This window comes from Gossypium arboreum, chromosome 3, assembly GCF_025698485.1.
Source record: "Gossypium arboreum isolate Shixiya-1 chromosome 3, ASM2569848v2, whole genome shotgun sequence".
Lineage (NCBI taxonomy): Eukaryota > Viridiplantae > Streptophyta > Magnoliopsida > Malvales > Malvaceae > Gossypium > Gossypium arboreum.
The window spans coordinates 137,727,496-137,751,512 of NC_069072.1; the positions used below are offsets into that span (position 1 = coordinate 137,727,496).

Here is a 24,017-nt window from a genome sequence, read left to right on the forward strand (position 1 = left end):
AAACTCAATCAATACAATTAAGACCTAAACTAAAATAAATTAAAAATTAATTCATTCAATCTATTGATCTTAAATATTTTCCCTTGAAAATCAGGAACTAACTATTAGTAAATCCAGACGAAATCAGGTGTTTTACACTCTTTTTTGTATTTATACAGACAATAGTAAAAATAATTAAAATACAATACAATATAAAAATTGTAAAAATATATGACTATATTTCAAAGTGTATATAATTAAATTATTAATATATCAAAATTTATATAAATATAAAATATATGAATATGAGATAAATATCCAACCTACACTTTCACTGTCTTTTCGCTAAATTAGAAGGAAAAAAAAGCCAATTTAATACCACATAACAATGTTACATTAGACCTGTTCGTATATATACATACACATATGGTGTATAGAATAATATGGAACTTTCGAAAGAAAACAAAAAGGTTTTATAAAAAGAAAAAATCTCAAAAATATCGAATCAACCCACCATGGAATAGCAAGTGTGGACAACAAAAAGATAAGATAAAAGAGCATTGACTACCTATTTGAGTTCACCTCTATTGTTTACTATAAGCAACCCTCTGCCTCTGCCTCTAAATATCAAATGCTCTCGGTCATTATATTTCTTCACTTGTAATCTTGCTTTTGGACTCTCTCTCTCTCTTTCCAATTTGTACTATACTTCAAACATTGAGTTTCAGTTTTTTTCTTCCTACGTCAATGGAAAAAACCAAAGAGGAAGGAGAAATGGAGGAGTCAAACAATTATGGGCACCAACATCCCCTGCTTCTTATCTTGAATCAAGACCAACTGATCCACAATCAAAGTGGTGTAACTGATTGCTCCAGGTGTGGGGAGAAGGGGTCTACTCCATGTTTATGCTGTGCGGAGCATTGCGGGTTTTACCTTCACAAGGTATGCGCCGAGGCACCTTTGGAGCTTAATCACCCTTTTCATCTCAACCATCCTCTTCTTCTTATGCAAAATGCACCTTATTCATCTGGAGGGTACATTTGCAATTTTTGCGGTAAAGGCGGTAATAATTTTGTTTACCACTGCTCTTGCGGATTGATCTTTCATATTAATTGTGCTTTATTTACATTTAAAATTGCTGAGAATAACTTGAAAGAGCTTGAGCATGTTGCCCTTCAACATCCTTTGATTTCCACTGAAAATGGTGATGAAGAACTTGAAGATGTTAGAGAGTGCTTTGGATGCTGGGAACCATTAGCAAAGTATACACACTTTTCTCCTGCCTGTGGATTTAATTTACATGAGAAATGCGCTAAGCTTCCTGTCAAACTAAATCATGTGTGTCATCGCAAGCATCCTCTTGCTCTACAATTTAATAGCGAACGGCTCTCTTGCAAGATATGTGGAGAAACCAATCGGAAGGCTATAGGATTTGTTTATGCTTGCTCTCCTTGTAAGTTTGTCGTTCACATTGAATGCGCATCACAATCACCATTACAAGTTATTAAGAGTACAAATCATGAACATCCATTCACCTTGTTTTTTAGACAAGTTCCATTCACTTGTGATGCGTGTGGTATCGAAGGAAACCATGTTGGCCATAGATGTGGTACATGTAACATTATAATCCATAAAAATTGCATTTCGTTGCCTCGCATTATCAAAAGTAAGTGGCATGACCATCGCCTTCTTCACACATATTTCCATCACATAGAAGATTTTGGAGTTTTGAATTGCATGATATGCCATGATGAAGTCGATACAGAGCATGGTAGTTACTATTGTTCAAAGTGCAATGTTATATTCCATGTGCATTGTGTGACAGAGGATAAACGCTCATATGCAGTAGTTTCACTAGAAAATGAAGATGAGATTCCCTATGAAAGTTCCATCACTGTCTTAGAGAGCAATGATGCCGGAGAAGCTACAAAAATAAAACATTTCAAGCATATACATAATCTAATGTTAAGTCCCTTTGTTGGAAGGTATGAAAATGGTTGTGACGGGTGTTTGTTGCCAATCTCGGGACCATTTTACTCCTGTTCATTTTGTGATTTCTTCCTACATAAAGCGTGTGCTGAGTTACCTAAGATGAAGGATGTTTGGCATCATTTGTGCCAAGAACCTCTTGTCCTTATTTCGGACAAAGCTTTTGAGTGTCTAGAATGTCTGAACTTGTATAATGCCTTTGCTTATGAATGTTCTGGATGTGAGACAAAGATATGTCTCCAATGTGTGATTGCTCTTACTCCTGGTGCTCGAACATTTTTGAAACATGAACACCCCCTCTTTTACTACAGATACTACAATGGGAAGTGCAATGCTTCTGGTTATACTACAAAGGCAGCATTTCGTTGTAAGGTTTGCAATTTTGTACTACATCTTGGATGCTTTTCACTTCCGATTACAGTTCATCACAAATGCGATGAACATATTCTTTCACTCATAGATCATGATGATAACAGTTATTCAGAACGTCATTATTGCGATATTTGTGAAGAAAGTCGAGACTCAAACAGTTGGTTTTATCATTGTGCAAAATGTGATACTTTTGCTCATGTTGATTGTGTTCTTGGAAAATATCCATTTGTCAAACTCCAGATCATTCGAAATGTAGGATATCATCCACACCCACTCACCATTGTGAAGAAGATGTATTACTACCCAAATTGTGATAAATGTCGTAAGCCCTGTGAAGATCTAGCTCTTGAATGCTTAAAGTCAGATTGTAAGTATATTGTCCACTGGAATTGTGTAGAACCCCGTTCTCTACAGCGATGGTGGGACTGGCCCATGTAGCAATTTAGACCTAGTCATTTGCATGAAAACTCTAAGACTAAAAAAAAGAGTTTGATCTTCGCTTTGTTACTTGTGATGTTAGTTGTTGTCGTCAATGTAAGTTGGTTTTTCCTATTTATAAGTTTTAGATAAATTTCATGTAAAAATATGGAGCAAACACTAGTTAATAAGCTTGCATTGATGTTTGATTGTTGAATCTAGAATTTATTGTATGAATCTAGAATTTATTGTAATTGGAGAATGTGATTGTACATATTTGCTTGATGCTTTATATTCTCCCAATAGCTATTTGTTTCTTTATAATTACATTTAGTATTTAATTATGCACTTGTTGTGGATGCTTCAGCTCTATGTATTCTAATTGCACTACATTGGTTATCTTTTATTTCATAAAAGGACAAGAATGCTTCAGGTTGGTGTGTTTCAACAAGTACATGTCTCCTTCAAAACAGAAAACACACAAAAGAAGTCCTTTAGTTATATTTGTATGATTTTACATCTTATAATTTCATTACAAAAATTGTTAGAAAGAATAAGAGATCTGAGCTTAATGCAGTTAAATACAAATGCCATAAGAGACCAACAAAAGTTACCGAAGTTAATTACAAAATTAGCAAGAAAGTGGAATGCACTCAATAAGGCTAAAGTGAAAAAGAGTTAACATTTACGGTTTGAAAAATATTATAAAAAATATTTTTTCATCTACAAATCAACTCCTAATAAAATATTTTATCTACAACATCGTAAAAAAAATACCTTCAGAATATAAGTCTACTAAACAATAATTAACATTTTTAAATAGTAAATATTAACTCTTTTAAAAGTTAATATTATTTAATTCTTTTAATAATATAAAAATAAATTAACTGATGTAATAGTAGAGATATTAATTTGATCCGATTCCTATAATAAAATGACCTACCAAATATATATACATACTCACAATGATAGGATACAAGTATGAAAAGCCAAACACTGCAAAAAAAAAAAAAACAGCATTATATTACTTGAATTAGACAATACATGTTTAGATAAATCATATTACATATGGGAAAATGACTAAAATGCTTCTTGTAATTTATTGAATCTTCTAATGGTGATTCTACTTTCAAAATATCAAATTTTATACTTCAACTTTAATTTTGTCAACTAATGTGATACTTCTATCAAAATTTGACATTACTTGATATGTGGACCGATCATAGGATGCCTTGTGGTGCAACTTATCGGAATTTGTTGTTGTATCAATTCAAGGGACATTGGAGGGTGAAATTTAACCCCACTAACCAAGGCTTAGAAAATTTGAAGTTAAGCTTGAGAGGAGGTCATGATGAGTTGAGTCAACTATTAAAATACTCATTTTTAAAAAATTACGTATTTTAAAAATTTTAAAAAATTAAAAGTGAAATACCTTGAAATATTTATACATAACAAAAATGATTTTATTTATTTTTGAGTGAATTCAAATTTTAAAGTAAATAGCTTTTGATATTTTTAGTATCCACGAAAATGCTAAAGATATTTTTTTAATAAAAGAAAAAAATCATGGATTCACTCAATTTAGAAAGTACATCCCATTATTAATAAACATCAATAGAATCCCTTTCAATGAAGAGAAAATCATGGATCAAATTAAATTTAGAACACACTAGGGATCCATATGTAAATATTGTAAAAAGGTAGGAACTTTTTTTGTAATTTTGCAACTTTTTTAAAAATTGTAATATTAATATTATTAACAGAAATATTTAGTCATAAATATCAAATCAACCCAACCTCAAAAGCAAATGTGAAGCAGGCAGAGCTGTACAACCATAAGATAAGATCTAAGCATTGACTACCTCATTGACTTCACCTCTATTGTTTACTATAACCCACCCTCTGCCTCTGCCACTTCCTCAAATCTTTATCTTTCTTTACTTGTATTCTTGTTTTCCCATTCAATCTTTGCTCCCAAAATCAACCATTTCCTTTCTTTATATTGCTTGGGGAAGCAGCAATGGAGGAGTCTAACAAGTATGGCCACCAACATCCCCTGCTTCTTATCTTGAATCAAGACCAGCTGATCCACAATCAACATCCCCTGTTAATTACGTATTTTAAAAAAAATTTAAAAATTAAAAGTGAAATACCTTGAAATATTTATAGATAACAAAATTGATTTTATTTATTGGAATCCAACCAATAAACCCTCTTGAAAACAACAGAACGGGTGTGTAGCAGCAGTCAGAAATTAAATGTCAACAATCAATCACCAACTGACCGTTTCAAAACCCAACAACTTCTTTGATTACTCCCTCTTTCTTGAATGATCTTCCAAAGATAGGTTCAAAGAATATTTTCTTCTTCATCGCCTGCCCTCCGTCTCCTCAGTTCCCTCATGCTCTCTGTCCTCCTTCGATCCTCAGCTACCATCTCCGCCGCGCCAGAATGTACCTGATTCGCCAGATAAGTTGATTCCCTTCTTTTTATTCCTTCCGATGCAACGATGTGCGCAACCTCATTAGCTTCTCTGTTTGTAAAAAGAAAAATACAAGTCTGAAAATCAAGAAATAAATTTTTTGAGTCATGAATAAACACAGCAATATCAGATCTATCCTCTTTCTCTTCTAGCTTGCGAATCACCGACCGAGAATCACCCTCAATCTCCATCTCCCTCAAGCCAAGATTTAAAGAACTTTTTATCTTCTTTTGAAAAAAAACATATTGAGGGAATAAGGTATTAATAAATTGTTGATTTTTAGAGGCCAACGGCCCAACAGAACTTTTCTCAGCCCAGTTAAAAAGGGCCATATATTTGTTTTGGAATTAGGGAGGGTTCAATTGTTGGGGTATCCAGAAATTAGAAATGTCAATACTTTGGGAAAAAAGCGAGACATGGCGGTGGCTAGTGAGGAGGACAAGGGATTCGAAGCCGTTCTTCTTGGCCTTTGCCACCCTCTGCGGCGTTGTTCCGGGTGTCATTGGCTACGGCGTCATGCAACTTACCAACTCCCGCAACCCTCAGTTGGAGGCTCGGCTGCGCGAAAACGCCCGCCCCGAATCCCTCGTAAGCACCCTCCTTGCTCTTGAGTTCCATCCATTATTAATTCATCGAGTAATTGAATGTTTTGCATAACATATATCATGATTGCTTGCCTAATTCGTTGAAGCATCATAAACTAAGGGTTCATAATTTTATCTCGTGTCCCCTTCCCCTCCCTTTTTTTGATTAGATGATGGGGAAAGTGAACCAAGAGCGATTAGCGGAATACCTTGGGGAGCTCCAGCGGAAAGAGGATACAAATGATCGGTATGTTGCTGCTTTGAGGGGAGAGACATTGACTAGGACTCCTTATCAGAGAATTCAGCCTGTTCCAAAGCAAAACGCTGAGAAGAAGAGCAACAGCAACGAGAAGGCTTAGCCATGTAGTTTGGTTGCTGAAAGTCTTATCTTATACATTGTTTTCTCCTATGCTTGCTTTCTTACTTTAATTTGCATTGGTTAAAGTGGGTACCTCATACCTCAAACAAATCTGGGTTAATGTTTTTGAAATACTTTAAGGGTTATTTGAGTACACTGATTTATGTTTATGTTTATGTTCGCATCTTCGTAATAAGGTTATTTGAATTTGGTTTTCAACCCCTTCTGCCTTATAAATTTGTAAATATAAACATGGATTGGCCGCAGCACAACTCACTTCATAGATCCAGTTATTAAAAGTAAGTTATAAAGCTTGGGTTTGTGTTTTATTGAGAGACATTGACTAGGACTCCTTATCAGAGAATTCAGCCTGTTTTGAAACCAGGAATTAAAAAACAATTAAACTCTGGCTTTGTTTGGGGTTGTGATGCGGTGTAATGCGTTTAATTTATTTTTTGTCTCACGTTATAATATTGTTACAGTATCAAATTTTATCACTATGATCGTTTTTACATTAATTGTTACATTAATTACAGGTAAACGTACCGACTATCTAAATTTACCTTCTATTTGGATCCAAATTTACCTTCTATTTGGATAAAATGGTTTTGAAACCGAAAAGGCAAAAATTAAGTTAAAACTCAAATCAAACCCTTTAAAATCTCTCTCTCTATTTGGATTTCCTGTTACAGAATGTTTGTTGTATTGTAGAAGCCTTAATTCATGATTTAGTTTTTGAAATATATTTATTTTTATTTTAATAATTAAATTATTTTATTTAAATTTTGATCCCTAAAATATTCATTCTTTATAATTTTTAGTACGAAATTTTTCAAACGTTGAAAAAATCTCCACCCAATAAAATCATGGCACATGTCTTAATTTTATTTCACAAGATAATTTTATTAAAAATCTTTATGGTTTTAATTAATTAGATATTGGTTAATTTGTTCTATTATTTTTCACAACTATTCTCTCTCATATCTGACTTTTTCACTTTATATTACTTTTTCACATTCTTCGTTTCTCATTCTCCACTTCATTTTTGGGTAAATTTTGAATTAATTCTGTATTTTGGTTCTCCCATTTTTGAACAAATATGAATCCTTGACAAGTCTTGCATTGCAATAAAGGATGGAGTTGTATTCAAGATTGTTGGAGATTACAATTCCATGACCATGTTTAGTGAAAGGGGCATATGCATAGGTTTCAACGAGATTAGCCATTTGTGTGTGTGTGTGTCAAAGAGATTGTTTTGGAGGATTTTAGTTTTTAGTTGAAAGGAAATGATACGTGCATGGTTGGGTAAATCTTAACCTCAAAAGATCATTTAAATTGTATTTATAGGTTTAGATGTTTTCATGTCGATTAAGAGCTATCACTTAGTTTTGAAACATACTTTAAATTATTTGATTTTGAATTTAAGAACTCAAATTATGATATTTTAAAGAAGATTGTGCATTATATAAATGGTAAATTTTGGGTGATTTTTGAAGGTGTTTCTGACTTTGGGTGTTAGTGAAAGTACCAGGATGTTGTGTATTATATAAATGGTAAAATTTGGGAACAGCACACTAAATGATTTTCATTTTCTTGTTTGTCTTGCAGATATGACTCCAGAAATTATGTCTTAGAATGGTCCATACTTCTCATTGATAACTCTAACCGCATATCAGTACATTTGTTAACCTATAAAACTTGTTATTGTGTTAGATATTTTTAAGATGCTATTGGTTTGTGTTGGAAACCGGCCTGCATGCAGCATGTGAATTTCCAACATGTCAAGAAGTAGCCCGAGCCATGCAACACATGCAGCAACAAAGGTGGATATGTAGCCCATGCAGATTCAAGCACGCAAGAACAAATACACATAAGTTACCCAGGTAAAGTATGTGCAAGGATTCATACACATAAGTTACCCGGGTAAAGAACGTGTAACTGAATCTGTTTGTTTTGGTTCTTTTGTAACCAAGTCTATGAAATGTGTTCTAGTTCATTTTGAACTTAGCTTAAGCCTACATTTGATGTAGTTTGATGATGTAGGAGCTGATGACCAACTTTACTTAAGTGTACAAGTTTAGTTTTGTAAGTTCTAATGTAATAAGTGGAGTTAGGTAGTGTTTAGGTAAAGGATTTGTTGATCTTCTGACCAGCCAAACGACTGGTATATGTAATGGCTTTAAGCCAATATTTCAAATGAATGAAATCATTAGATTTTCTTCCATATGCTCCATTCTTCCTTTGCCTTCTAAAAATTCTAAGTTCTGTTCTCCATTCTTGACAGTAGCTAAAAGCTTGAATTTCAAGCATTTTTCCTTCATATATTACCCGGGTATAATACGTTGCTGCTGGTGCTCTGTTTGAAATTCTTACTTTACCCGGTTAAAGTGTGTTGAAAATCCAACAGTTTGTAAGTACTTTCTTGCTTGTGACGTATTGGCAGTTGATCAATGGAGTTTGTTGTGCCTCCAGCAGATTCATCTGTGTTCTTCCCCATTTCTGTCCGTTTTTCAGCAACGATTACATACAGTGACCTGAAGGTTTGATATGCATATTTATGTATTTATTTATTTATTTTAACTTGGGATAATTGCTGCTGGGGTTTCCATTGTCTCATGCCTGTTATCAAGGAAATTGCTGAGTAGGAACTTGGTCAATTTGGGCACTTCTTTTAAGTGCAGAAGAGAAAAAATTGTTCCTTCAACTTATAAATAAATGCCACAGATTTCACTCATCGAAGAGAATTATTGGTGTAGGTTGTGAACATCATTCCCCTGAGAGGCGGTGGAACTCCTCCCCCCAAGTTCTCCCAGCTAACAAATTTGATTACAGAGAATTATCAAGTTGTGTGATGAACGACTGTAATAATAGGTGACAAGTTTCTACTGCAGTTACACAGCGAGTACACTTCAATCTATGATTCAAACAACAGCTGCACCTTTCTTTTTGCATCTTCATAAAATATTTTTAGATAAGTGATATGCTAGACTTGCAATTTTATCTGTTTTGGATTTTCTACTGGTTATGGTTGAACTTATTCTGAGATAAGATTCCATAATAAATCTCGTTAACCATGTAATTATTGATTTATGATCCTGACATTATTACATGTAATGCTGGTTGTATTGTAGGGAAGCATGTTTTGAGTTGGAATATGATTGCCTTTTGATTATTCAAACTATAGTATCCTCATTTCTGTGTGTTATTTTCTTTAAATGTTGTGGAAAGTTTTTTATTTTGATAAGAATCTGTTTAGTTTTTGTCTGAAACCCATAATTGGAATTGCCACCAAATCTCATTTACATCTGCCAACAATTTAAGCTCTAAATTGGGAAATTAAAAGGTATATAGTAATGGTAATTATGCAATAATAAATTAAAACATAAATCACATGCTAAAATTATAATTTAGCATCTTTAATTAAATAAAACTATAACATTCTTTTTCATATTTATATAAATTATAAAATTTTCCATTGAATAAGTAAAATTAAAACAATTTAATGTATAATTTAAAAATAAAAAAAAAAAGACATGGCAGTGGCACATGGTACTCAAAACCCAATTGGGTTGAAACCTGTGTCGTTTGGATTATTTGTTGTTTTTTTATTCTTTAATTTGAATAAAATGTCACAGCATTCCAGTTGATCATAATAATAATAATAATATACAATTTATGCTTTAATCGTTTCTCTTATGGCTTAAATTATTTGAAAAAAGAAGTGCTGCTAGGAATTATTTTGATCTCATTCTTAGTGAACAATTAAATTAATAGATTAGTTGCCAAAAAAGCTGGTGATCTATTTACGTATAATCTTGCTGAAAAGAAATTGAAAGAGTTTGAGCATATTATTGATGTGCGTCGAAATCACTAAATAAAAGTTTCTACGCACTAACTTAATTAAATTGTAGTATAGGGTAGTAGAGTCTATCCACAGGGACAAGAATTCCTAAAACTACCATTTTTCTTTGGCAGAGAACACAGTAGTATTTTATTACTTGTTATGCTGATTGTATTTATTATCCAAACTGGGATTTCCTATTTGAAGTATAAATGGAAGGGAAGCATGTTTTGAGTTGGAATTTGTGTAATATTTGATTGCCTTTTGATTATTAGAACTATAATTTCCTGATTTCTGTGTTTCTTTAAATGTAGGAATGCATGCCTTGTTAAGTTGTTTAAACCATGTTTTAACAGAAGGCAGGAGCATCAGAACCTATCAGAGAGTTGAAGCTCCTGTTGCTGCTCTGTATAGCCATTTTTGTAAATATCTTCTTTCACTCGCTTATTATGATGATAACAATTATTCAGAAAGTCATTTATGTGATGTTTGTGAAAAAAGTCGAGATTCAAGTCTTTGGTTTTATCATTTTGTAACATGTGATACTTCTGCTCATGTTAATTGTGTCCTTGATAAACATCAGTTCCTCAAACTTGGGAGTATCATTAAAGTACGTGAGGATGTTCATGACCACCCTCTCATTGTTGTTAAGAAGATTTATTACTATCTGATTTGCAGTGATTGTGGTGAACGCTGTTTAGATTTGGCTCTAAACTGGATGCAACTTCATTTTCTATACTGAGTATCCTTCAGATTCGGAGGACTAAGGTGGCGTTGTGTTGACTATACTCCAAAGCTACCACTTTGCTTTGGTGGAATGTATTTATTATACAAACTAGGCTTTCCTATTGTAAGTTGAAATGTAAGGGAAGCATGATTTGACTTGGAATTTGAGTGAAATTTTGATTATTCAAACTATAATTTCCTGCTTTCTGTGTGTTATTTTCTTAAAATGTATGCATGCATGCCTTGGTAGTATATTATGCTAATTAATATATTGTGGTCACAATAAATGAAACAATGAAAAGATAATTTGCATAGTTCAATCAGTAATACAATTTGGTTCATCACTTGCATATTTGAGATATTGCCTAGAGAAGCAACCTATTATGATAATCTTTTACTCTCCAATAGACTCGTATTATCCTAATTCAAACCAATAGTAGGATAATACATTAATCTATTTCTTCGTTAATATATTTATTACTATAATAATTATGATGAATGTGTTTGGCCCTATGAAAATCTGGCTCTTAAATGTTCAAAGTCGGAATGTAAATATATTGTCTATTGAAATTGTGTAACACCCTTTCTTCTACAGCTTAATGTAGCAATTCAGATCTAATCATAGTTGAAACATGCCACTTCATTTGCAAGAAAACTCAAGAGTGGAAAATAAAGTTTAATCTTTACTTTGTTACTTGTAATGCTAATTTTTATTGTAATTGTAATTTGATATTTTCGACTTTTAAGTTTAAATAAATATCATGTAATAATTTAAAGCTGAAACTTGTAAAGAATGCATTTTTCTTTGATTTTTAAATTTAGTGTTTATTGTAATGGGGCGTGCGATTGTACATACATGGAGACTACAATAACAAGGTTCTTGTTTGATGCTTTATATCCTCTCAATACCTCTATGTTGCTTTATGTGAGTTTACTTGAAAAATGATTCTTTTTTGTGATTATTTTTTCCTCATAGTTAGAATGAATCTTGTTATGTATCTTTCAGCATTGAGCAAAAAGAAATATTAAAAATAGATAAATAAAATTCGATTCGATTTGAGTTAATAGAATTGAATTATTCAAGTTATTTTAAGTCAATTTGAATAAATAATTCGAGTTTCAAGTTCGAGTCAAGTTGAATTTTAAAATTCAAATAACTCTAATAATTTGAATAACTCAAATAATAAATTGGTGTAAATATCCCTTTAGTCCCTGCTAATTTTGAAAAGGAGCAAACTGATCTCTCTTTCAACAAAAATTACAAAATAGTTCAAAATAATTTTAGAATTCCAAAATTTATATTTTTAAAAATGAAATTTTTTAAAAATTTCTAAAGAATATATAAAATTTTAAAATTTTAAAATTTTCTAAATAATAATTTTGGACAAGTAATGGTGCAAGTTTATCATATTAAAGTATTTTTATTAAAAATTAAAATTAAAATTTTCTAAATAATAAAATTTTCAAATATATATAACTTCAAATTTATATAGTGAAATTAATTATACTGTAATAATATTTTAATTTATCATGTTTAAACTTTTAACTTAATTCAAACAAATCCACTCAATTCAACTTAACTCAAATTTCATTTAAATTGACTCGATTTGAAAAAAATTCAAATCGAACTAGGATGATAAGAAAGAACTCACCAACTTAATTAACTCAAAATATTTTCACTTAATTATTTAATTCAACTTGATTCAATTCAACGCTAATCCCTAATCTTGAGGTGCCTGATGAGCTCCGTGCCTTCTCATAGTTTTATTTTTGTCTCTTTATTGCTGTTATTTGAAATGAAGAATCTTCAATTCGACCCCCAAAAAACATTGAAATGACTAATGGGAAAATAAATGATTGGAAAAAAATTGAAAGATTAGTTTTATTTTGTTGATTACAAACCAGAATTAAAATTGCAAAGCAGAGAAAGGTCATCCACACTAGCACATAATTTCACAACTGTGTAGACAAGACCTACAAAAATAAAATTTATTTAAAAAAGAGTAATTAATAAAAACAATAAATGGAATCGTATCCACATAAATTGATTATAATTTTTTTCTTTAAACAAAATCAATTAAAATCAATTGGAAAGGGTTTATTTATGAAATAGAAAACTGAAATTAAATTAAACAACTAAATTTAAATTGAAAACTTAAATTGGAAAAAAAATTTAGCCAAAAATAAATCTCCGTTTGATTTTTGAATTTGATTACTGATGCAAAGGTGTCTTCAACACCTTTAGTAAATTAGTTCTAGTTGCTTACTCAGTGGCGGACATTCAATCTCTCCTTACATGTTTGTTAATCGAGAGACAAATCATTTGAAATTATTTCTCTAATCGATAAATAACCTTATAACTCAATGCCCAAGATTCAACTTAACGACAGCATTAAGAATGAGTGAGACCTACTTCTAACTAACAAACTCACCTCAGTGGGGTTTATTTAAATTAGATCACACATTCACACCACATAAACATAAATTATGACATAAACAAGCTATGCAGTTCATCACTAGTATTAGAATGAATTAAACAAGTACGGATTTAACTATTCCAATTGACAAGACAATCCGTCTAAGATTTGAAAATACATGGATTGTTTGAAAAGAGCTCCCACACCACCTTGCATTTGTGAATAACTGAATGTTGATCGTACAAATAAACATACAATACATTTTTACTAATAATGTAATAAATTGATAATATTAGTGATCATATAAAATTTATCAAAATTTGATCATCATTACTTGAATATAAGTGATTAATTTTATAATTTATCCATAAAATTAAACAATTTACTTTGTCGTTGGTAATGATACATGCAACTCCAATTTCAATAAAATTATTATGGTTAAGTTTCAACAGTCAACATAATATTATTGTCGTTGTTGTGGAAGTAAATGGTGAGTACCTTTTTTATGAAATCAAAGCGTTGTTATTCTATCAATTTGCGATTGTTATTATTATTTGAATTGGAAAATATGAGATAATATCTAGAAATTGAAATAAATATAGAGATAAAGATCTATTACTCTTTCCTGCATGGATGCAGTCAAAGTCAAAGATAAGATTTGGTTTAGAGAACTAAAAAAAGGTTTAATCACAAGTCAGCTAGTGTGTTATTATAAAAATAAATAAATAATGTGTTATTATAAAAATAAATAAATAATGGAAGATGGTGCATCAATGATCTTGAATTTCTATATTCTATATAGCTGACCCTTTCAAGTTTCTTTGAAACCTTACTCTAATGCCCCCATTAAGCTATCCTACCTTGTTTTTCCTTTTGGGGTTTCATTTTAATCTTTTGCTGCTTGGAAAGAGACAGAGAGGAAGGAGAAATGGAGGAGTCAAAGAATTATGGGCACCACCATCCATTGTTACTGTTGGATGAAGAGCAGCTGATCAACAATCAAAGTGGAGTGGCTGACTGCTCCAAGTGTGGGGAGAAAGTGTATGCTCCATGTTTTAGCTGTGCGGAGTATTGTGGGTTTTACCTTCACAAGGTATGTGCCGGCTCACCTTTGGAGATTAATCACCCTTTCCATCGTGATCATCCTCTTGTTCTTATGCAAAAGCCACCTTATTCATTTGGAACGTATATTTGCGATTTCTGTGATAAAACATGTGAAAAGTTCTTTTATCATTGCCCTAACTTGGACTTTCATATTAAATGTGCTTTGTTTACGTTTAATATTGCTGAAAATAATTTGAAGGAGATTGAGCACTTCGTCTGTCAAGATCCATTGGTTTCCACTAAAAATGATGATGAAGAACTTGAAGAAGTTCGTAAGTGTTTTGGGTGTTGGGAGCCATTAGCAAATTATACACACTTTTCTCCTAATTGTGGATTTAATTTACATAAGAAATGTGCTAAGCTTCCTCTCGAGTTGAGTAATATATGCCATTGTCAACATCCCCTTGTTTTACAATTTAATAGTGAACGACTTTCTTGCAAGATATGTAAAGTAACCCAGAAAAGAGGATTTGTTTATGGTTGTTCATCTTGTAAGCTTGTATTTCACATAGAATGTTTATCACCACCTCTTGATCTTGCTATTGAAGACGAAAGCCATCAACACACATTCACAAGACTTCTGAGACGAGTGCCATACATTTGCGATGCATGTGGCATCGAAGGAATTTACAATGCCTACATATGTTGTACATGCAACATTATGGTCCATAAAAGGTGCACTTCATTGCCTCGTATCATCAAAAGCAAGTGGCATGATCATTGCATTTTTCACAAATATTTCCTTCCAAATGATTCTAAAAGTTCAAGTTGCATTATTTGTCATGATGAGGTCAATCCAAAGCACGGGAGTTATTCTTGTTCATATTGCAATACTAAATTCCATCTATGTTGCGTTACAGAAGAAAAAAGTTCATTTTCTGTAGTTTCACTTGAAAATGAATATCAGATATCAAATGGAGGTTTGGAAATTTTTTCGGATAAATCCGTTGAGTCCGCCACTTGTGTATTTAAGAGGAACGATGCTGGGGAAGCTACAAAAATAAAACATTTCAAGCATCTACATGATCTAAAGTTAACTCCCTTCGTTGGAGGGTATGAAAACAATTGTGACGGGTGTATGTTACCAATCTCAGAGCCATTTTACTATTGTTTAGAATGTGTTTTTTTCCTTCATAAAGTTTGTGCTGAGTTACCTAAGGTGAAGCATGTTTGGCATCATCCTTGCCAGCAACCTCTCAGGCTTATTTCAAACAAAGCTTTTTGTTGTGGAATGTGTTGGCACATGTCTAATGCCTTTGCTTATGAATGTTGCAAATGTGAGACAAAGATATGTCTCCGATGTATGATTGCTTTTACTCCCGGTGCTCGAACATGTTTGAAACATGAACACCCTCTCTTTTTCTATAGAGACTACAAAGGCTGGTGCAATGCTTGTAGTCTTCCTACATGGGCGGCATTTTGTTGTAAGGATTGCAAATTTGTGCTACATCGCGGATGTTTTTCACTTCCAATTACAGCTCATCATAAATGCGATTTGCATCTTCTTTCACTTACTGATCATGACGATAACAGATATTTTGAAAGTCATTATTGTGATATCTGTGAAGAAAGTCGAGATCCAAACCGTTGGTTTTATCATTGCGCAGCATGTGATACTTCTGTTCATGTTGGTTGTGTTCTTGGACAATACCCATTCTTCAAACTCGGGAGCATCTATGAAGACAAGGGTCATCCACACCCACTCACCGTGGTGAAGAAGCTTTATAACTACTCTGAATGTGATAAATGTTGCAAGCCTTGTGAAGGTTTGGCTCTTGAATGCTCAAAGTCAGGTTGCAAATATGTTGTCCACTGGAATTGTGCAACGCCCCCTTCTCTACAACGTTGGTGGGAATGGTTGCTATAGCAATTCTGATCAAAAATTTGAAAAATGCTCCTCCTTTTGTAGGAAAACTGTGAGTAAAACAGAATTTGATCTTTTAATTTGAAAAATGCTAGTTACTGTTGTCATTGTAATTTGGTTTTTTTTTTTAAGTTTTCAATAAATGTCTTGTAATAATATGAAGTTGGAATTTGTGAGATTTGTATTGTTGTTTGATGGTTGAATTTATAATTTCTTGTAATTGGATAGCATGATTGTAATTACATGAAGACTACAATAATAAGGTTGTTGCTTGATGCTTTATATTCACTCAATAGCTCTTGTTGCTTTATATAAGTTTACTTGAAAACTGAATTATTTCTTGTGATTATTTTTCTCTCATTCTTAAAATGCACATTTAAATTATATTAGTGTTCCATTATGTATTTGTTGTGAGCGTTTCAGCTCTATGTATATTTGCTTAACATGAAAGAATGTGGAACATCTTGAATTACTATTTTGTTGGCAAAAAAGCGATGTCGACTAAAGTGAATTTTTTTTTCAATGGGATCCATCTTAAATCAATTGTTGTTGCAAGACAAAAAAAGAGATTACTTCATTGTTGGATTAGGATGATTACTTCCTTCGTTGGATTAGAACATGTCATTAAGTGAAAAAAATGTATTGGTGACTTAAAACTGGTTAATTTGGTTAATGAAGAGAGAAGATTTGTCTTTCGTGAAAAAAATAGTGCAGTTGTTAGTGTTGGATTTTTAAGATCACAAAACAAGAACAAAAGAACTAAAATTTGTGTTGCAAGATGAAAACAGAAGCAAAACTCAGATGTTGAAGGAGAAATAAAAAACTGACCTCTCTCTTACATTTTTGTTAAAGAAAAATGTACATATATTAAACTATTACATGAAAAGAGCAATAAATTTGATGAAAAAGAACATGCTAAAAAACGGCTGAATGATAACCTAGGACCTGTAAATCAGCTAAGTACTGATTTACTTTATCTTTCAAGAAGTAGCTGTCAAATCAGATACAGGTCACCTGTTACACAAAAGTACTTTATCCGGATAATATATGATACATTTGTATGCTATTGTATTTCATTCGGGTAACATACAGCAGCTTGACCTTTTACGAGTTGTATGCACTTCATCCGCATTAGTTTCGCTGTATGGTCTGCTCCTTGGCTGCTTCATGTACTGCATGCAGGCCAACTTCAACACTCCTCATTGGCTTGCATGCTGCATAGTTCTAACTGAAACCTTTACAACCAACCTTGCTTTGAGTTTGTTCGAGCTACCATCAGTATTTTGCTTGGCTCGAAACACCCTCTTCACTCCAATAACCTTCATGTTTGCTGGTCTCTCAACTAGCTGCCAAGTCTGATTCTTCTTAATCATACTGATTTCATCAACCATGGCTTGTTTCCAGCCTTGTTAAACTTCAGCCTCTTCAAAGCAGCTTGTTCAACTGCAGCCACTTGAGCTCTTTTATAAATCTCAGCCAATGGTCTAATGCCCTTGACTGGTTCATCATCAATGTCCATTTCAGGACCATTTTGATCAATATCAGTCTGATCTGTCACAAGATTTTCAATAGTAGCCTTTGGTTCATTCTTGTCCAAATTCCTGAACTGTAATGATTGGCGACAATCACTAGTAGCTGTGACAATCACAACCAACAAGATACTTGCGACAATCTCAAGTCCATCATGAGTTCCCTTTGGCCATCCTTCCATTGTTATCCCAACTATCAATGACACTAAAGCACACACACCAAGGATTATGAGAGTCATATCTTGAAGAGCTTCCCAAACAAATGCCAAGAACCCCTTAGCTTCAGCCTCAGCAAACTTATTGATTTCATACACATCTTTTCTTTTATCCAACAGACCAGAATTGGAATTGAGCCTATCGGTGGTCAATGTGGAGAGCTTTTCAGCTATACCATCCACTCCATCATAAATCTTTTATTCCTTTACATCTTGACCTTCTACAATGGATCCTAACTCCTTGTGCCATAAACTAACTGTGTCAGTAGCACTAGTATAGACTTTCTTTTCCAACTGATTCATGTTCAACACAAAACATCTTTCAGTCATGGCTACTGTGGATCTTCAATAATGCAAGAGTTATTCTTAAAAAAAAAGTGAATAACCCTTTTCAATTAACTGGCCAACACTAAGCAGGTTTTGGTCTATGTCAAACACAAAAAGTACATCTGAAATTACTTTGTTACCTAAACAAGTGTTGATCACCATATTTCCCTTGCCTCTGGCATCAATTAGGTTCCCATTGCCAATCCTGATCTTTGAAGCAAAGCTTCTATCTAGGTCCTTGAACAGCTTTTCATCAGCTGCCATATGGTGCGTACAGCCACTATCCACTAGCTAGTCCTTTTTTACTTTGCTTGAGGCTACAAAGCATGAAGCAGTGAAGATATGCTCCTCCTGAGCTTGAAAGTCCTCAGCAGCCTAAGCTTGCATTTGCTGTTGACCTTGTGCCCTCCCTTTGCTCTTACACACCTTTTCAATATGGTCAAACTGTTTGCAGCTTCTGCACTGGACGTTTGGCCTATACCAACATACTTCACCCGGATGACTTACCCTTCTGCAGTGTGGGCAGGGTAGATATCATTTTTTACCATCTGATCTAGGCTTGCTTGACCAGGATTCATTTCCTTTGTATGTAGAGAAGCTCGAGGCTAGTCTGCTTTTGGCTTGGAAGACACCTTCTTGATGCTCTTCCTGCCTATTGGCCCTTTTTTGCTCAAGTGCATACAAGGAGTTTACCAACTCAGACAATGAGATGGTTGATAAGTCTCTCGAGTCCTCAAGTGATGAGATTTTTTATTCAAATTTTTCAGGGAAAGTTGTAATGACCTTTTTAACAACTCTGCTCTCTCTGAAATCATCACCAAAGAGCCTAATGTTGTTATGGCCATTATCCTATCAGAGTACTGCTTGATAGCCTCTGACTCCCTCATCTTTAAGTTCACAAAATCCCTTCTAAGGTTGATAAGTTGCTGCTGCCTTGTTTTGTCTGACCCGATAAACTCCTCCTTTAGCTTCTCCCATACTTACTTTGGTGAGTCACAAGTCATTATCTGAGTGAAAATCACATCAGATACCCCATTCTGTAAGTAGGCCATTACTTTATACTTCTTGGCACACTCTTCATTGTGTTGCCTCATCTGTGCAATGGTTGGATTGGCCTTCAATGGAGGTGGTTCAGCATCATTCTCAACCACATTCCACAAATCATGCACTTGGAGATATGTCTTCATCTTAACTACTGAAATGTGGTAGTTCTCTCCAGCAAATACAAGTGGTGGTGGTGGTGGTGTAAAACTCATCTTTGCAGCAACAAAACTAACCAACAAAAATAGCCAACAAAAATAGCTTATGCTTCTTTTTTTTCAAACACGAATCACTCACAAACAAAACACAACCAAGGTCCTCAAAGACTTAGGCTCTTAATACCATTTGTTGGGTTTTTAAGATTACAAAACAAGAACAAAAGAACTAAAATTTGTGTTGAAAGATGAAAACAGAAGCAAAACTTAGATGTTGAAGGAGAAATAAAAAACTGACTCCTCTCTTACATTTTTGTTAAAGAAAAATGTACATATATTAAACTATTACATGAAAAGAGCAATAAATTTGATGAAAAAGAACATGCTAAAAAATGGCTGAATGATAACCTAGAACTTGTCTAAATCTGCTAAGTATTATCTTTCAAAAAGTAGCTGTCAAATCAGATACAGGTCGCCTGTTACACAAAAGTACTTCATCCGGATAATATACGATATGTTTGTATGCTACTGTATTTCATCCAGGTAACATACAACAGCTTGACCTTTTACGAGTTGCATACAGTTCATCCGCATGACTTCCGCTGCATGGTCTGCTCATTGGCTGCTTCATATACTGCATGCAGGCCAACTTCAACAGTTAGCCAAAATTTCCATAAGTTATTGGCAAGGATGTTGCGGGTGGACCTTGGAGTAAACTGTATTTGTATTATTGGTTGTGATGTTAGGGATTAAAGTATGATTTTTTTTATTTGTGTGACTTTGAAAACAACATTCTTCTTCTTTTTTTTTAACTTCTAATGTTTGTTAGTAGTTTGCTAATTGGTTAGTATTTATGTTTTTGTTCGAAACAGTTGTAAAGAGATAGTGTTGAGGGTAGTAAACTTGAACAACATAGTTCATCATGTATGGGTAGTAGGAAGGAGACCTTGCGCACGAGAATGCATTATGAGCTTTGCTAACGTCGGCAACATTCAAGCCCTAATTATGCTAGGAACTTCACTCTTCCCAAAACAAGGCAACATGGTAGAGGGTGAAGTGATTTTGAGGCGCACAATGACAGCAAAAGAAACTCTTCCATTGGTTGTCCATACATTGGTTGTATGTTTAATGGTGCAAGGTGTTGCAAAAATGTTACAATTTTTTGAAAAATATCCAGATAGAAGGATAAGGATCAGATGTAGGAATTTATTGTTGGAAGATATTGAATATGAATGGTAGTAACACGATTGCATGTTTACCGCTAAGGTTATGCAATGAGGATGGTTTCTTTAATGGCCACTACTTAGGGAATGGATTTGAAGTGGAAGGGGAGGCTAAGTTCAAGTGAATTGTTTCTACCATCACAACATGACATTAATTTTGCTAAATTGTTACACAGTAGTTCTAAATAGTAATTCCCACATACTAAACAAATTTGAGTGAATTTCAAAGGACATTAATCTTGACTATGAAACATGATTTTCTCTGATAAGTGTGTTTATTGTTATAAGTTTTCCTTTCTTGTTCCTAGAAAATTTAATACAGCCTCTTTCACAAGAAATTATTTTTAAAAATCCTTTCTTTTCAAGTTTTTTTTCTAAGAGCGAGTAGTGTAAACATGTTCATGTTAGAATATGTGAAAAGTGAAACAAAAAATAACTTCTAAAAACTAATCTTCCAGACTACTGTCATTACCGGAAGGTACCTTTGCGGATATATGTGGTCGTCGCGTTGAAGATAACGGGAATGCTTTCAATAGTCTAGTGTTGAGGTTGGTTTATAATGTTTTCAGTTAGTGTTAAATAAATTATATATTTATCTTGTAAAGGAATGGTAGAATTCTTTTTTCTTTCTTTTCTTTCTTCCTTAGCCTTAGCCACCGCCATTGAGCCTCTGCCTCTAAATATCAAATGCTCTCCCTCTTCCTTAGTCATTATCTTTCTTCACTTGTAATCTTGTTTTCCCATTGACACTTTGCTCCCAAAATCAACCTTTTCCTTTATTTATATTGCTTGGGGAAGGAGAAATAGAGGAGTCTAACACTTATGGCCACCAACATCCCCTACTTCTTATGTTGAATCAAGACCAGCTGATCCACAATCAAAGTGGTGTAACTGATTGCTCCAGGTGTGGGGAGAAGGTTATTTATTTAGCCTATGTATGTTGTACATGCAATATTATAGTCCATAAAAAAATGCATTTCATTGCTATGCATTATTAAAATCAGGTGGCATGACCATCATGTTTCTCACACATTATTTGGATTATGCAATATGTCATGATGAGGTCAACACAGCGCATGATAGTTACTACTGTGTAGATTGCAATATCATATTTCATGTGAATTGTGCAACGAGTGATCCATTTTGGTTTTATCTTGTTTCAAGCATAACGTTGCTTTATGCTTTATACTTTATCTTGTCTCCAATGTTTGATCACTCTTACTATTGTGCTTGAACATGTTTAAAACATGAACACCCCTCTTTTACTAAAGAGAGCACAATGGGAAATGCAATGCTTGTGGTCGTCCCACAAAGCTAGCATTTTGTTGTAAGGATTGCAATTTTGTACTACATTTTGATTGTTTTTCACTTCCAATTACATGCTCATCGCAGATGCGATGAGCTACTTTTTTCACTCATTTATCATGATGATAACAATTATTCAAAAAATCATCATTGTGATATCTCTAAAGAAAGTCGAGATCTAAATAATTGCTTTTATCATTGTGCAACATGCGATACTTCTGCTCATGTTGATTGTGTTCTTGGAAACTATTCATTCCTCAAACTTAGGAGTATCTATAAAGAAAAGATCATCCACACCCACTCACCATTGTGAAGAAGTATTATTACCCTAATTGTGATAAATGTGGTAAGCCTTAGGAAGATCTGGCTCTTGAATGCTCAAATTCAGAGTGCAAATATATTGTCCACTAGGATTGCTCCATATTCTTTATGGCATGGGTGGAACTAGGGCATGTAGTAATCCAAATCTAATCATATTTGAAACCTACCACTTCATTTAGAAGAAAACTCAAGATTGGAAAATAGGGTTAAATCTTGATTTTAGTTACAATAATAAAAGTGTTGTTGGATGCTTCTCTTTGTTTCTTTATATAAGTTTATTTGAAAATACAACTTTTTTTTGAAATTATTTATCTTTCTTTTGCGACACATTCAAATTACGTTTGATATTTGTTGTGGATGCTTCAGTTCTATGAGAAAGGATTGTATGAAACAGTGACGCCACGTTATCTGTATCATTTTCTAATAGTTTTATGCCACATTAGTATTCTTATCCTGAATTTCAAGATTTTATCTTGAATTTTAGTATTTTAATTTGAATTTGATTTTTTTCAGGATAAAATCCTGAAATTCAAGATAAGAGTACTGATGTGACATAAAACTATTGGAAAGGGATACAGATGACGTGGTGTCACTGTTTCATACAATCCTTTCCCCAGCTCTATGTATTTGATAAAGTAACGAGGGCTGTCTCCTTCAAAAAAATGAAATATTTCTAATGGACTCCATATTAAAATTTTATTATAGAAATTTATTAAATAATTATTAAAATAAGATATTGGAGCTTAATCCAATTAATTACACAATTCATAAAGCTTCAATTTTATTTTTTTGATAAAATGAAAGATAATGCGGCCATGCGAATATAGTCTGAGAAAAGCAACAAGAGAAAGGTGACAACTTGTCTGAGAGATATGTGTCAGAGGTATGGGATTTCACCCGGGTCAGTGTGACTTTGAATAATTTGCAATAGTTGAAAGAGATATGAGATAAATGGGATAAAGCAGCTATTCTACCGCGAATATGGTAATTTGTCTTACCTACTCGATGTCAAAGTTGACAAGCATTAATTCTGAGCTCTCACAGAGTATTAAAATTCCGCTTATAATTGATTCACTTTTGGGACATGGTGCCTACTGTAGGAAAGTACACCACTTTACTTCATTGTCCAATGATCCAGGTCGATAAAGTCTACTCTAGAGCCACCAATGTCCCGACTTTCTTAAAGAGATTGATGGATATAATAGGGATGAGCAAGCAATGGGTCACAACCCGAGTTAAAGAAAAAGGGGATAATAAATGCATCCCTTAGAAGAACAAGAATTATTTTTCTGAAATTATTTTTCTCTCATTCTTAGATTCACATTTAAATTGCATTTAACATTTGATTATGTATTTGTGTTATGTATACTAATTGCACAACATTGATTACCTTTTATTGTATAAAAGGACAAGAATGTTTCACGTTCGTGTGCTTCAACAAGGACATGTCTCTTTTAACAATAATGTTTCACGTTTGTGTGAATTCGATCATATCATATGGTTTTACATTTTATAACTTTATTACAAAAACTGTTAGAAACAACAAGAGATCTGAGCTTAATGCAGTTAATTAGAAATGCTATAAGACTTTAGACCAACAAAAGTTCATTACAAAATTGTTAAAATCCTACTGGATTAAATAGTTTCTTTATTATTAAATGGATCAATTTAACTTTTATACTATAAAAAGACTCAAACAAGACTAAAGTGAAAAAGAATTAACATTTATGGTTTAAAAACTATCATGAAAATATTTTATCTACAAAAT

The 24,017-nt window shown here is 33.2% G+C and overlaps 3 protein-coding genes and 3 long non-coding RNA genes across 6 annotated transcripts; 5 read left to right on the forward strand and 1 right to left on the reverse strand.

The window, feature by feature from the left end:
- The first annotated feature begins 726 nt into the window (after positions 1-726).
- On the forward strand, positions 727-2,778 carry LOC108475375 (uncharacterized). The gene has a single exon (XM_017777335.2). It carries the CDS (start codon positions 727-729, stop codon positions 2,776-2,778), a length of 2,052 nt encoding a protein of 683 aa, XP_017632824.1.
- Positions 2,779-4,510: 1,732 nt separating this feature from the next.
- LOC128290461 (uncharacterized) lies at positions 4,511-5,168 on the reverse strand. The gene is made up of 2 exons (XR_008280316.1): positions 5,042-5,168; positions 4,511-4,861 (listed from the first exon to the last, which is right to left on the reverse strand). It is a non-coding gene; the product is annotated as an uncharacterized LOC128290461 (long non-coding RNA).
- Positions 4,953-6,400, forward strand: LOC108476290 (uncharacterized). Its single transcript, XM_017778461.2, has 2 exons — positions 4,953-5,827; positions 5,994-6,400. The coding sequence occupies exons 1-2, from the start codon at positions 5,627-5,629 to the stop codon at positions 6,180-6,182; spliced, it is 390 nt and encodes a 129-aa protein (XP_017633950.1). The 5' UTR covers positions 4,953-5,626; the 3' UTR covers positions 6,183-6,400.
- A 1,316-nt stretch (positions 6,401-7,716) lies between these two features.
- On the forward strand, positions 7,717-9,359 carry LOC128290685 (uncharacterized). The gene is made up of 2 exons (XR_008280473.1): positions 7,717-8,721; positions 8,938-9,359. It is a non-coding gene; the product is annotated as an uncharacterized LOC128290685 (long non-coding RNA).
- Positions 9,360-10,312: 953 nt separating this feature from the next.
- On the forward strand, positions 10,313-10,937 carry LOC128290357 (uncharacterized). The gene is made up of 2 exons (XR_008280120.1): positions 10,313-10,444; positions 10,701-10,937. It is a non-coding gene; the product is annotated as an uncharacterized LOC128290357 (long non-coding RNA).
- Positions 10,938-14,093: 3,156 nt separating this feature from the next.
- On the forward strand, positions 14,094-16,136 carry LOC108475374 (uncharacterized). Its single transcript, XM_017777334.1, has one exon. It carries the CDS (start codon positions 14,094-14,096, stop codon positions 16,134-16,136), a length of 2,043 nt encoding a protein of 680 aa, XP_017632823.1.
- The last annotated feature ends 7,881 nt before the right edge of the window (positions 16,137-24,017 follow it).